This window comes from Notolabrus celidotus, chromosome 11 (genome assembly GCF_009762535.1).
Source record: "Notolabrus celidotus isolate fNotCel1 chromosome 11, fNotCel1.pri, whole genome shotgun sequence".
NCBI lineage: Eukaryota > Metazoa > Chordata > Actinopteri > Labriformes > Labridae > Notolabrus > Notolabrus celidotus.
In genome coordinates this window covers 29,294,504-29,309,454 of record NC_048282.1, presented here as the reverse complement: position 1 = coordinate 29,309,454, position 14,951 = coordinate 29,294,504, and the positions used below count along the sequence as shown (strand labels likewise).

At 41.2% G+C, this 14,951-nt stretch overlaps 1 protein-coding gene across 2 annotated transcripts; it reads right to left on the bottom strand.

Annotated features, from left to right (window-relative positions):
• Nucleotides 1-4,242: 4,242 nt before the first annotated feature.
• LOC117821092 (probable G-protein coupled receptor 173) lies at nucleotides 4,243-9,485 on the bottom strand. 2 transcript variants are annotated; one of them, XM_034695127.1, is made up of 2 exons: nucleotides 8,449-9,485; nucleotides 4,243-7,420 (listed from the first exon to the last, which is right to left on the bottom strand). In XM_034695127.1, exon 2 carries the CDS (start codon nucleotides 7,244-7,246, stop codon nucleotides 6,035-6,037), a length of 1,212 nt encoding a protein of 403 aa, XP_034551018.1. In that variant the 5' UTR covers nucleotides 7,247-7,420; nucleotides 8,449-9,485; the 3' UTR covers nucleotides 4,243-6,034. The 2 variants fall into 2 exon arrangements, with proteins under 2 accessions (XP_034551018.1, XP_034551019.1); XM_034695128.1 differs by lacking the exon at nucleotides 8,449-9,485 and adding an exon at nucleotides 7,523-7,966.
• Nucleotides 9,486-14,951: the final 5,466 nt, after the last annotated feature.

Below are 14,951 nucleotides of genomic sequence, written 5' to 3'. Positions count from 1 at the left end.
ATCATAATTTAGTTTGGGACATTTGGGCATCTATCTATTATGCAATGACTCTCCAGCAGATGGTTACCGTATCGTATGCTCTGAGGTCAACTTGGACAGAGGATTTGAATATTGAAGTTACAGAGAAAGAATGGGACAATATATATAAAAACATTTCAAGGAAATCAAAATAAGACTAATTCAATTTAAGATTCTCAACCAATGTTATTGGACCCCCTCCAGAATGTTCAGGATTACCTCAGGGACAATGCTGATTGTTGGAAATGTTGCAACTCTGAAGGGACTTTTCTTCATCTACTTTGGGAATGCCCCATGATACAGAACTATTTGCTAAAAGTTCATGAACGTATTAAAATTATAACCAGGACCAACTTTGAACTATGCCTGAGGCTATACGTTCTGAGTGATCCACAAATGACATCTCACTGTGGGGCCAAGGACTTTATCCAGACCAGTGTAATGGTGGGAAAACAAATCATAATGAGAAACTGGAGGAACCCAACTGAGCCCTCTTTTCATGAGTGGTTCACTGAGCTGGCAAAGGTAGCATCATATGAACAGATTTTGTTCAGCTGTCAGGATATGGTGGAGGAATATGTGGCAAAGTGGGGAGACTATTGGAAATACATTGGTAAAGTGGATTGAGCTTGAACTAAGGCACACATACTGTATAGAATTGTACTGCTGCTATCAAATTGGAGTAGATCATGGTCTTGTTTTAGCTGTGTTTAAAAAAATAATAATAATGTAACTGTGGGTTTTTGTTTCAATTATTATTATTTAAATGTGTTTATTTTGATCTATCTGTTCATTTATTTTATTATTATTTAATTTATATATTGTTTCATGTAAAAAAAAACGAGATATTTGTTTTTCACCCAAATGTGATAAGTCTTTTGCAAAAATCAATAAAATACTAATTACAAAAAATAATAATAATAGTTTAAAGTGTCAGTAATCAATCTGAAATTGTCATTGCATTATCTGTAATGATTTTTTTTTTTAAATATACAATGTTGTTTTTGTAAGCATCAACAAACATTGTATATTTAATCAAAAATAATAATTACAGATGATGCAAAGACAATTTCAGATTGATTACTCACTTCTGTGTAATGTTTATGCAGCCTAGAAAAAAGTAGCACTACAAAGTAAACATCCACAAATTAACAGATGTGGGTTACAGGCCTTTTAAGACTTTAACTCCATTAACTAGAGTAAAGTTGATCTCTAACTCCTTGTAGTCTCTTTCTAGATTTAACAAGTTCAAAAACAGGAGTGTCTTTCACGTTCTGATTTTGGTGGCTGAGAACCAAAAGAGAAGCCAGTATTTCACAAGACCAACAACCTCTGGAAAAGACACTAGTTTGTTCAGCTGCACTTTCTGGTGAGCCCTAAATTATTTATCAGCATCCTTTGATGGGTTCTGACCCCCCAGTTTGTGAACCACTAAAAAAGATGACAACCACACACTCAAGCCCCTACACATGTAGAAATTTCTGTTTACTCAGTCTAGACAAGCTATGAATATTATACATTAGTGTTGCATGTCAGACTAATGTATCGTGGCGATGCGTGACATTACTCTCACATTACCATCCCCACTCTATTTGCTGTCTCAGTGTGAGAGAAAGAAATACACAATTATCCAAAAAATGTGTGAAGGGGTTGAAAAAAACAAGAGTCCCTGGGAAGCATGGTGAGGGTCTGAATATGTGATTTAACATTTGAAACACATTATGTATGATTTATGCACAAATGCAGCGCCCCTAGACTCGATTGTTTACCTCCCAAGGTTGGCGAGGGTATGGTGACGTTTGACGGTGGCTGTTTTGGAGTGAAAGCGGAATGAATGGTTGCTGTCTGGGAAGGTCAAGACAGGGCTTTGTTCGAAACAGGCAGGTTAGGTGGTGATAAAAACATACAAGTAAACCTTTCCAAGAGCAACACAAAACTTCTCCTGTGAACCTGAGTGCTCAACTAGGCCAATGCCACAGGGCCTCTGCACAATAACCCTGCATGTTCAGAACATACAGTAGGCGAGGTAAGTTTCACAAATGAGTAAGGCAGCCTTTGTTGTGGTGTATCTTGGAGAGAAGTGGGAAGAAAGCTAAAAATAAGCACTTTAAATGAAAGTAAAAAATGGTGAGACACAGAGGCACAATCCAAATCAACCTGTTAAACCTGGAACATTTACAGAATGTTCGCAGGGTTGATACATCTCACTATGGGAACACATTTTCTATTTATCACAGCCTGAAAGCACAAATAAAGACAAAGGAAATTATCTCACATTCAAATTCAAAATACAGGCAACATGTTAATCGAGAGGGTAGACATCTGATGTCTGGGTTTAAATCCGGCCCTGATGAAGATTGAAAAGGTTATTATCTTCCCACCTTCACCACTTTATTTTAAATGGTCTTAAGCATGATTACGCACTCTGGCTGTATGCAGATTTGTCTGTAAATGTGGAAGCTGTGGGGTTAGTTTTGCCTCTAGAGAGATAGCAATAAGGTACATAATCTTACATGTGTATTATATTTTTTATCATATAGAGGATTAAATCCTCGAGAACTACACATTCTTCCTATTATCAGCTGCATCACTTTTTTAAACCTCTAAAATGAACATTTTTTTCATACATAATACCACAAGCATACAATGTAGGTCTAAAAAATCTGGTCTATTGAAGGATTTGATTCAGCCCTAAACCCATTTCTCGCTCTGCACAGCTTCCACTTGAAAACCTTGTACAGAGGTGCAGTTATTTTTGTTTAAATTACCTTACAGCCATGAATTTTAAAGTGGATTTTCTGTTTTTTCAGTGGTGGTAAATAAATATATAATCACATACACAGATTCAGCTGTGGAACATAAAAATAACTTGCATTAGAGTCGAAAATTGAATGAATGAGACCCACCATGTAATAGTTGCCTAGTCCTTCAGTGAGTCTGTGCTTAGTCCTCTCATTCTTTTTGTTTTTAAAGAAAGGACCTTGGAATATAATTGATTTTAATTCAGTGCTTGGAGCCAGAATATGTAGCACCAACACCTGAAGGCAGAAATAATACTTGTCTTACAAGTTGAATTCACAAGAAATAAAACGTGCTGAAGTCAGGACGGTCAGAACACATCAGTGTTACTTGAATGTCCAGAAGCTTAAGGTGGCTAAAGCTAGCAAACGTGACTTTTTAGCCTAAAGCTATGTTTTTAATTTTCTCTGTTTGTGCTAGCATCACATTTTTGCTGTGATTTGTTTCATGAATAGCAACACTAACTACCAACTAGCTAATGCAACATGGTTTCAGCTGTGAGTTGAACTGCAGGAAGGTTTCGTGTATTAGCCTGCTAGCTTAAATGCTCTTATTTGATCTAACGACACCTAACCTCTTTGATCCCTCATTGCTGTTTAATATGAGCCTTACATAACAACTTAAAGCTGCTGTTGGTAGTTGTGATATAATATAGATATATTCCTTTGTCACATCAGTTCAGGGCTTTCAGTTCAGATGGCTTGGGGAAGGTAAGACGTTACCTAAAAGGGGCACTGCTTAAAGCTGCTGTTGGTAGTTGTGATATAAGTTTGGAGAGAGATTTCGAATGTCAATACTACCCCAACCCACCAGATTTACCATACTTCTTGTGCTTGTTCTATGAGGAAGTAGTGCCGGCTTCCCAGCCATTCAGGACAACTTAGTAGGGGCCACCACTCGACCAATCGGGACAGAGGGTTGAAGAGTAGCTCTGATTGGTTTGTGATAACGGGAACGAAGGGGAATAATATTGCTTGATACAAAGGCATTGGAAAACACAGAGATGTGGCCATAATCTCAAATTACCGCAATCACTGATGAGCACCGATGGGTATTATGACTTTTTTTCCAAACCCAGCAGAAAAAAATAATCGTTTTTTACCCCATTCCTACCAACTGCACCTTTAAGTTGTGTTTTATGTCCTTGTCTTCACAAATTTGAAAAAGTGTGTATCTTTTAGAAATCACATATCATCCTTTTCTCTTTACAGCTGTTGTCTGTCAGTGAGGAGGAAAAGAAAATTAAGTTTAAGAAAATGCACAAACAGTAGCCTCATCTCACAAACCTTGTTTTTTATACCCCTATATGTTTGACAAAAGCACACCCTGGATGACATTTGTGTTGCGTGTATTGTAAAGTTGTCTATTTTTGTGAAGTGTTCTCCATATGGATGCAGTCATGTCAACTTCCAGTCACGTCATGACTCATGTTGCATCAAAAGTAGAGTCTTTATTGATGAGTGGGAAAAAGAACCACCTCAGTTAAACTGTACAGTTACAGAATATCATCTCGCGAAGGAATGCCAGACGTAAAAATTATGGACCTCTGTTCCCTTTAACTTCGTCTTTCCGTATCAACATCTGTACAAGTTGTAATCCACAGTCTTGAATCTATGAAATGCAGTGGGATGCATGCTAATACAGTATGCTGTGCAAGTGTCCACATTTAGAAAAATTGACTGCACAAATATATCTATGCCTAACATACTGTAGGTCTGACACTTTGTATTACATGAGTTTCAATTTGGAGAGACAACTTAGGGTAGTCTTAGCAGGTTTCATACACCAAACATCTCAGGGGTCAAATTGAAGCCTGTTTAGATGGAGAGTTATTGTAATCCAGGACTTTAAAACTGATATTTCTGTTGAGGGGGGAATAATAAAAGGGCCTGGTAGCATTCAAGTTTCCTTCATATTAAGTGCCACTTCATTTCTTCATTTTCTGTATTCTTATGAGAGCATATTACTTTAAAAACATTCCCAAGATCATCATTTGCAAATAAATGTTCATTTGCTAATGATTATTTTTCAAACAGCGTAATTCACATCATCATTCAAGCCATTAAACCCTATGGCCTGTTTGCAATGTACAAGTGTTGTTTTCTAATTATTCCGTCCCCTTTTTCATTATCCATCTATAGTTCCCATTTGCTTGTTCATTAAAAAAAATCAGACTACATTTTCAGTTACGGAAATCCATTTAGAGGATTAATTTCCATGTGATGATTGTTCAAATTTGCATGATTTTGAGACACCAAGATGAGGCTGCTTTCATACTGACTCAATATAACTGGAACCTATTCTATCATCATTATTTCTCTCATCTGTCTCCCTGCCCCCCCTCCTCTACTTCTACCTCTTCCTCTCGCACGCACTCATACACACAATTGCTATATAAAAACACACAAGCAGGAATGTACATCCCTGTACAGTCTATACAATATGAAATCAAGTCATATTTCAAAATAGTGTCATCTGCTTAACATGTATAGTTTACAAATAAAGGAAAACAGGCAATTTTTTTATGATACAAAGAAACCTGACACGCCCTAAATCAAGTCCAAAATATCAAGCATGTTAGGGGCTTCTTGGGTTCACAACAGCTATTTAAATGTATCCAAGGTTATTGGGTCCATTCGATATTCTGCAGTCTCCTTTGAATTACATGAAAAGGCGTCCGGGGTGGTCTATAAATCCATTCAGACCCTTTGAGTTCCTTGATGTGTTTCAGAGTTAGTAACGCTCTGATCAACACTTTCTATTCACAGTCCGCAGCACATTTCTTCAAGGATTTCAACCCTCTGTGCGTCTGTTTTTGTGCCTCATATGACACAAACTCATTCTCAGTTGAAAAGCTCTGGGGCGTGTCCCACTGAAATAAGGCAACATTATTTTAAAATGGCATCTGTCACACTTAGTTGGAGTGGTGATTGTTGTGATCGTTCCTACTTAATAATCATACAGTACATCATCTGAAAAACAAACTGTTAAAAGTGTTACCAGGGCTGATTTGTATCGCCCTGATCTAATCTTTGCACCGAACACATTTATTCAAATATCAACATTCTTAATGAAATGGCACTGTGCCTGCATTTGTTGGCAATAATTTGATTTTGTTGTGCAACACAACAAAACAGACACTTAACCAAGGTGCGTTACATCAAGTCTTATCTTCGAGTTTCCCTTTAAAACCTGAAACATTCCTTTCTTTAAGTTATCACATGATGCAGTAGGCCTCGTCCTGGGGCAGGTGTTGTTTAGTCCTCCAGTAGGTGGGCAGGTGAGCTCGCAGCACTTTCCTCAGGTCCTCGTTGAGCAGGAGACAGAAGATGGGGTTAACTCCGGCTTGGGCGAAGCTCATCCACACGGTGATGGAGAGGTACCTGTGAGGGATCGTGCAGGACTTGACGAACACCCTCCAGAAGCACGCCACGATGTAGGGAGCCCAGAGGACCAGGAAGAGCAGGGTGATGGTGTAGAACATCCTGCCCAGCCTCCGCTCCGACCTCACCTCCTCCATCCCGAGCAGCCGCCGGTGTTGATTGTGTAGATTCTGCCTGATTCCCAGCAAGGTGGGCGGCATGGGACCACGGCCGAACCCTGCGATCCAGTTGGCCGCTGCTTGACCTGTGGCCCCTGGACCGTGGAAGGTCCAGTTCTGGCTGATGGCCGGCACCAGCTGGACTGGTTTCATCTTGCGGTGCCGATACTCAAACAGCAGCAGCTTGGCGTAGAACCCGTGGGTGGCCAGTACCACCACAGCGAGCATGAGCATGAAGCCCAGGGTGTCATTGGTCTTCAGGTAGCGGTGTTCAAAAATGCACTGATCCTCGTCTCGGATGAACTTGTATGTCCCCACGTCAAAGACAGGTGGGAACGCCATAGCTACAGCCAGAGTCCACACCATGCAAATGATGGCGGCGCAGGTCCAGATGGTCATGCGCTTGGCGTAGAATCGATGGTGGGCGATGGCAAGGTAGCGGGTGACGGCCACGCAAAACAGCATGAAGGCAGCGTGAAAACAAAACAGCACAGCCATAAAAGCCACAACTTTACAGCTCAAGGCGCTGTAAGTCCAAGTGGAGCTGTTGTGCACGGAAACCAACACGAAGGGGAAGCAGGCGGCAGAGCGGACTGCATCAGCCAGGCACAGGTCCAGGAGAAAGAAGTAAGGAGCCTTATGAAGTGTCCTGTCTCGTAGGACCAGCAGGGAGACCAGGAGGTTGCCGACGAGGCTGACACAGATGATCAAACCCAAGAAGACCAGCTTAAAGTAGGCAGACACATCTGTGGCAGAGATTCCTCCACTGTTGCTGCTGCCGTCACTGCTGCTGCTGCTGCTGCTGCCGCCTCTTGCCAGTCCACTCTGTGAGGCCAGCACAGCCAGCAAACTGCCAGGGCCATCGATGGCAAAGCTCTGGTTAGACATTCTATTACCTTCCACCTGAGCCTGCCTGGTTCAGGCCCTTTTATAAACACTACTGTTCCTCCTCTTACAGCCGTCGACTCCCACGGCTCTCTCTCTCGTCTTTACAAGGCGAGGCCGTAAGGATCTTTTCTACACGACAGACTCATCTTTCCTCTTTGTCCACAACCTCCCCACCTGCGAACAGAGACACACATTTTTTTTTTGAAGAATGAAAAACAAGATGTCTGACAGTCTTGCTAGCTCCAAAACAGCAACACTCACAGAAACAACACTCACATTTGACATCACTGATATACAAGTGCTGTGTCGGTTAACACAGTGGAAATCTCAGCCTTCCTGTTTCTCTACGGCTGGGATCAGATCAGCAGCTCTACAGCATGCCAGCTCCTTGGCTCTCTCAGTAATTACCTTGCCCGTTGCTAAGATACAACAGCTCACATACTTTGTGCAAGTGTGGGTGTTTGAGTGAATGCATGGGGGTGTACAGGGGGATGGAGCAGACACAGTATAACCAACACTGGGCATGTCCAACAAACAGAGATGTTGTAAATGAGCAAAGAACATTTTATGCTTTGTCTCCGCTGCTTTGTGCATTGATGTGATGGTGGGTTATGGAGTGGAGGGTGTGATTTGTATCATTCACAGCACATAGCAAATAAAGGAATATGAGCAGGCAGCCATTTGGTTGTACACCGCAGGCCTTGTATGTGCCCTGAACTGTGTTTTTTTGTAACACAAAAAGAAGAGAAGTGATGTTCAGGCCTTGTTTTTTTAGCAAGTAAACAACAATCAGCCTTGTAGGTAGATTCAAAACCTGAAAATGTGTTAAGAAACAACCAGAAATTGAGATGCAGACTCTCCTAAAACCTTAATTTAAACGCATAAGGTGTGATGAGGCATAGCTGTGCTAGTCTGGGTGGGCCTTGTCTATGTAGGCCATGAAACACAATGTGATCTGCTCTAACTGTAGCCTTATTTCTTCCCCTACATCACAGCCCTCTGCCACCTTGACAAATATCATTTCACCTGATTAGATGGCTGCCATGTCAGCTAGGCCTGAAACACTGGGCTGGAGTGCAACAAAAAAAACAGATGAACAGGTGTCAAAATCACCTCTGCTGTGTGTGTACGTGTGTGCATGTCTGCGTGCGTGTGTGTGTGTGTTTGTGTGAGGAGGAGAGAGGAGGATGATGATAACCTACCTTTCATCGCCTCATTTTCTGCTTTCTTTTTTGAAGGGGGGAGCTGTTCGTCTCGCACGACAAAAACAATAAAAAAAAAAAAAGGATCCCAGTCGCTTTGTTTTCACCGCTTGTCAAATCGAGAGAAAAACACATAATAAAGCCTCATGCTCAGTGCTGATGTGCTGATGCTCTGGAAGCTCAAACAACACCTGTTATGCACAAATCCATCGCGAGGAGAATTAGCAACATATAATAAACATAAGACGGTGGAGGCGACGTCCTAATAATCAACAGCTGATCAAACAAATCCAGGATGAGGAGGAGGAGGACTCTGCCAAAATAAGAGACGTGTATAAAAAAAAACATCCACTGCCACCCTTTTTTACAGCTTCATACAGAGGGATGTGTTCATTTTGCTCTGTCTGAATATCACCCGACAAAACAGCTTTTATGTTGCATCACGCTGAGGATGGATTTCCAGGAGGCTAGAAACACACGCGATCAAAAATATATGTATCTTGTTTCCTATAAACCCCAAATGATGTCAGATTTTCAATGCTTATAATAACCCACCCACAAACGATAGAGAGGAAGAAAAAAAACGCGCATCCCCTAAATGAATCGTCTTGGCATGTATATTGGCTGGTGGCACCAGAACAATTAGTCCACACAGACAACAGCCTCGAAACGTCTCTTATTATTATCCCCATCTTTCTGTCAGAAAAATACACGATGTATTTACCCCAGAACTGCTCATATGCAGTCTTTGTTTTGCTGTCCAGCGAAGGTGGACTACATCTTAATAGTCCACAATAAAAAAGCCTCCATGACAGAACAAATGCATCTTTTTTTTTTTTGAGGCGGGTGACAAATCCAGCGATGTCACGAGGAAATTCACATCGCCGACGCTTTGTCGAAATCACGATTCAGGAAAAAAAAAACAGGAAAGACGGAAAAAAACAACGCGGCTAGATTAGGCGAATTATTCCTGAATAATCCCAATTATGGCTGCTTGCAAGGAGGCAGCTCGCACATTCGCGGAATCAGTCGGTTTTATTCGGAGAGATGGAGAGAGAGAAGGAGGGAGGGGGAGAAAGAAAAAGGGAGGGGAGGGGGGAGAGTGAGGCGGACCTGTGCGGTATTATAGGCCATTGCTTGAAAGTGATGTTTTATTCTAACAGTCTCTCTCTCTCTGGCACAGGGGCGTGTTCAGAACTTTTTGACCTGGGTGGCCCAACTGAGGCTCTCACATAGGCAGGGGTGGCCACATAAATATCATTTAGGCCTACCCTTTCTGTCTTCACAACCTACTTTCATTAAAGTATTAAACCAAGGGCGTCAAACTCATTCATGTTCAGGAGCCACACACAGCCCAAGTTGATCTGAAGTTGGACAGACCAGTAAAATCATAACATAATAACCTGAATGAATAAGAACAACTCTAAATGTTTCTATTTCTGTTCTAGTGCAAAAAAGTACAAGTACATTCTGTAAATGTTCACATTTAATGAATTATCTGTTTACATAAAGAGCTGTTGTATTTTTCTCCACGATGAGTCTCATAGTGGGCCGAATATTTTACTCTTTAAGCACTAAAACCTGCTGCGAACACACCAAACGCACAGGTTACCCATTCACCTGACACAGAGTGTGTAATGTTTACTGCAGAAGAACAGAGATTATAATAATGAACAAGGTAAAGTTGGCTAGCACGGACCCTTCAGCTCTAGCATGAACAGTTTGCTTGCTGGACAGTGTTGTATGCAGGGGTGTAGTGCTTTTTTTTGAGGTGGGTGACAAATCCAGCGATGTCACGAGGAAATTCACATCGCCGATGCTTTGTCGAAATCACGATTCAGGAAAAAAAAAACAGGAAAGACGGAAAAAACAATTTGGCTGGATTCGGAGAGATGGAGAGAGAGAAGGAGGGAGGGGGAGAAAGAAAAAGGGAGGGGAGGGGGGAGAGTGAGGCGGACCTGTGCGGTATTATAGGCCATTGCTTGAAAGTGATGTTTTATTCTAACAGTCTCTCTCTGGAACAGGGGCGTGTTCAGAACTTTTTGACCGGGGTGGCCCAACTGAGGCTCTCACATAGGCAGGGGTGGCCACATAAATAACATTTAGGCCTACCCTTTCTGTCTTCACAACCTACTTTCATTAAAGTATTAAACCAAGGGCGTCAAACTCATTCATGTTCAGGAGCCACACACAGCCCAAGTTGATCTGAAGTTGGCTGGACCAGTAAAATCATAACATAATAACCTGAATGAATAACAAAAACTCTAAATGTTTCCCTTTGTTTTAGTGCAAAAAAATACAAGTACATTCTGTAAATGCTCACATTTAATGAATTATCTGTTTACATAAAGAGCTGTTGTATTTTTCTCCATGATGAGTCTCATAGTGGGCCGTATATTTTACTCTTTAAGCACTAAAACCTGCTGCGAACACACCAAACGCACAGGTTACCCATTCACCTGACAGAGTGTGTAATGTTTACTGCAGAAGAACAGAGATTATAATAATGAACAAGGTAAAGTTGGCTAGCATGGACCCTTCAGCTCTAGCATGAACAGTTTGCTTGTTGGACCGTGTTGTATGCAGGGGTGTAGTGCTTTTTTTTGAGGCGGGTGACAAATCCAGCGATGTCACGAGGAAATTCACATCGCCGATGCTTTGTCGAAATCACGATTCAGGAAAAAAAACAGGAAAGACGGAAAAAACAACGTGGCTGGATTCGGCGAGATGGAGAGAGAGAAGGAGGGAGGGGGAGAAAGAAAAAGGGAGGGGAGGGGGGAGAGTGAGGCGGACCTGTGCGGTATTATAAGCCATTGCTTGAAAGTGATGTTTTATTCTAACAGTCTCTCTCTGGCACAGGGGCGTGTTCAGAACTTTTTGACCTGGGTGGCCCAACTGAGGCTCTCACATAGTCAGGGGTGGCCACATAAATAACATTTAGGCCTTCCCTTTCTGTCTTCACAACCTACTTTCATTAAAGTATTAAACCAAGGTCGTCAAACTCATTCATGTTCAGGGGCCACATACAGCCCAAGTTGATCTGAAGTTGGCTGGACCAGTAAAATCATACCATAATAACCTGAATGAACCTACTTTCATTAAAGTATTAATGTTACAGTGTTACAATGTCATTTAGCAGACGCTTTTATCCAAAGCGATGTACATACGAGAACAAGAACAACACAAGCAAAAATCTAGACAAGAAGAAACAAGATCAGTAAGAGTAACAAAGTGCTTCAAGTCAATTTGGATGCAGGTACTGCCAAGCAGTGTAAAGGCAATGCACAAAAGTTAATGTTATGGAGGTTTTTGCGGACTATATAGGGTTCCAGATTTCTTTCTTACACTTCGCCCCAGGGGTGTCCATATTAGAACACTGATGCAGAAACGTCTCTCTTTCAAAGATTTATTCTGTATTGCAACAGTGCGAACATGGGACTCACATCTGCGTGGTTCTGTAAAGAACAAAAATAACACACTTAAGAAACAAATACGGTCGCTGCACTCTTTTCCTCTGCTGCGCGCAGGTATCCAGCGGGTACCCGTGTTAGACAGGCGAGCGCGTGAGGAACAGACGGTCACACTCTGGCTCTGTACACAATAGACGACCACCTCTGATGTGACGGCCTTATGTACAATTAAACAGTTGTTATATTCCTTTTGATTTAAAAAAAAAAACATGACAAAGTGGCATAAATTTTTCTAAGCTTAATTATCTAAGGTCTTACAAAAGATGTTTTTTCAGTCACATTTGAGGGCACTAATAAAAAAACCTGTCAGCCTTTTAACTCATCCAAAATTATAGATTTTAACAGAAACCCCGCCTCAGACAAGGCAAGTAGCCAATCACTGGCTGTTTTCGAAACTTCCTACCATACTAGCAGTACGTACTGATTTGGCCAAAATTCAGTAAGTAGTAAGCAGTAAGTGAACAAAAGCAAAATCTGCAGTAAGCCAAAACTACCCAGTTGTCTACTGATTTGGGAAAGTTTCCCAGTATGCATCGGACCAGTCTCCCTCGTGTACTGTTTCCCACAATGCACAGCGCTCGTTCCGCTTTTTCTTTCCTCTTCTTTTTTTGACGGGGGGAACTCAGTTTTTAGGTGCTGTGAAAATTATTATATTCCATAGAAACCTCTTCCTAACTTTTAAAATCATAAGTGATGCTAAAGAAGCAGTTTCACTATCAGCTTGTACGTTGTTTACTTCCGCATTCCAAAACCAGAAATCCAGTGACGTTTGGCCCAGTATGCTACAACACCAATCAAACGGAACAGTCAAACTACATACTGAATTCAAATGCAGCATGTAGTAGGCAGTACCTACTGCATGCTACATCAGTAGGTAGTATGTAGCAGGCCGTTTCGAAAACAGCCACTGTGTAGGACTTTGGGGTGGCCCCTGGGTGGCCAATTGGATTTCAAGTGGTGCCAGTGCCACCCTTGGCCTTCCCTCTGGACACGCCACTGCTCTGGCATCATGTGTGTCTGTTTCTCCAGCTGTCAACAAACTGTGTATGTCGTCGGTCTTTCTGGCCCTGAGTGACAGGACTGAGGTTTGATGTAATCCCAAAAGATGATCCAAACAAGCCTGACAGGGCAAGGTAAAGAATTCTAGGTCTCCTGAAACTGTATTGGGCACCTTTCTTCAAAATATTGTGAAATGTGCATTTTTTGGGATTAATAAAAATGAAAACAGCCATGATATTATACAGTATACTGTTACGTATGGAGAAAAGTAGGAAGAAGAGGACCCAAAAAGGCTGATTAATAAATAAAGAATTTAAAAACAAAACTTACTTTAGAACAAAAACACAGGAAACAGAAACAGCACAAACACAGAAACACGAGGACACATGCACATGAGGCTTGATAGACCTACAATGATCTGACAAGACACAAGGGGAAACAGAGGAACTAAATACACAGAGTAATTAACACAGGTGTGGAGCACAGGACACAGGTGAAACTAATGAGGTTAATCAACAAGGAGGGAAACACAAGGGCAGAAAGTAACTAACCTGGAAACACAGGGGATCAGAACTACAAAACAGGGAACACAAGACAAGACCAAGAAACACCAGAAGGCACAAAAAGAGACATGGATCACAAAACACACAAGGGACACAAAGGACAACCAACACCGAACAAACATAGGAGAAACCAAGGCATGAAACACACAGAAAAACTGAACTACACATCAACTCGTGACATATACAGTCATTTAGTTATGCTTTGAAACACCTGCATGGAAGACTGCAGGCTGCTGGAGCTAGCTCTGCTGTCTGTTGGCCAGACTCTGCAAACCAATTTGATATTGTTTGCTTGCAGACTCAGAGGTCTTGTGTTTAGCTGTGTTGAATAAATTGAACACAATTTTGACCTTTTGCTAACTTTTTTTTTACCTTGAGACTTGTTGGCTAGTTGGAATTCAGATTTCCATTTAAATTCCTGGGATCATCCCTAATGAACATAATGCACCAAGAAATGATCTGTGTCTGCTCAGTCAGCACTTGAAATACTCCCTTTGGTTTAGAGGTGTGGGTATAATAGGGGCTGGGTAGTGCATGCAAAAAAGACGAGGAGGAGGTGTTGCTCTCCGTTATGTTGATTGTAATGTGTCACTATCACTGCAATGTGTTTAATGACATTCCCTTCAAGATATCAAGAACACAGTATAGTAAGGCGAGCAGTTAAGAGCATAATGCAGAGACATTCTGCTCAATGTTAATGACGTCATTACACCGCCCACTCTCTCAGGGTAAATGATCAAGACTATAAATTGTTGCATCATCTCATCAGTTCACTTTGACATCAAGAGTTCATTTTACTAGGGTGCTGGCAGGAAAAAAAAACTCTTGATAAATAAACAAGGTGAAAAGTGAAGCTGAGAGGATTCCCACCTGCAGCACATCTGATTAAAATCAGATCATTTTCAGGAGTGCATAGCATGGACTCAACAGGAGGATTCACTCTCAAACCCAGTGCAAAACATACAATGGCTTATAATAAGAAGTTGTAACTATTATAATCTTTTGGTATTCAGTTAGTCTTCAGTTAATCCTTCTTTTTGCATTTTTTATTTCTAAAATTCTGTGTTTTTTAGGGTTTAGTTTCGTGCAATGTTTTCCTAACGACAGAAATTGTTGGATTTTGTAGGCTGGAGGAGTGGACTTAACAGATGTTTTCTTTGGACTAATTTTGTAGAGAAACAAATGTTCTTCATTTTTAAATTTGGTCTGGAAATGTCTGTGATTACTAGATAAAAATAGTGTGCATCCATGCACTGTGAATTTTGATCATTTTGAGATAATTAGGTTACTAGTTCACCATGTGGTGTTGTACAGAACAAGATTAACATTCAAAGATGTCATTTAAGGAAATGCTTGTGTACACTATTCCTTGTGATGAAATATCTCTATTTAATCAAGCTTCACTTCCCCTCAGAGGAATATCTTAAGCTCTTGCACATTGCAGTTCTGCAACAGCCTTAACAAAACAACA

Bases quoted from the DNA above. Each gene is read 5' to 3' on its own strand.
- LOC117821092 (XM_034695127.1), bottom strand. From the start codon at position 7,246: ATGTCTAACCAGAGCTTTGCCATCGATGGCCCTGGCAGTTTGCTGGCT.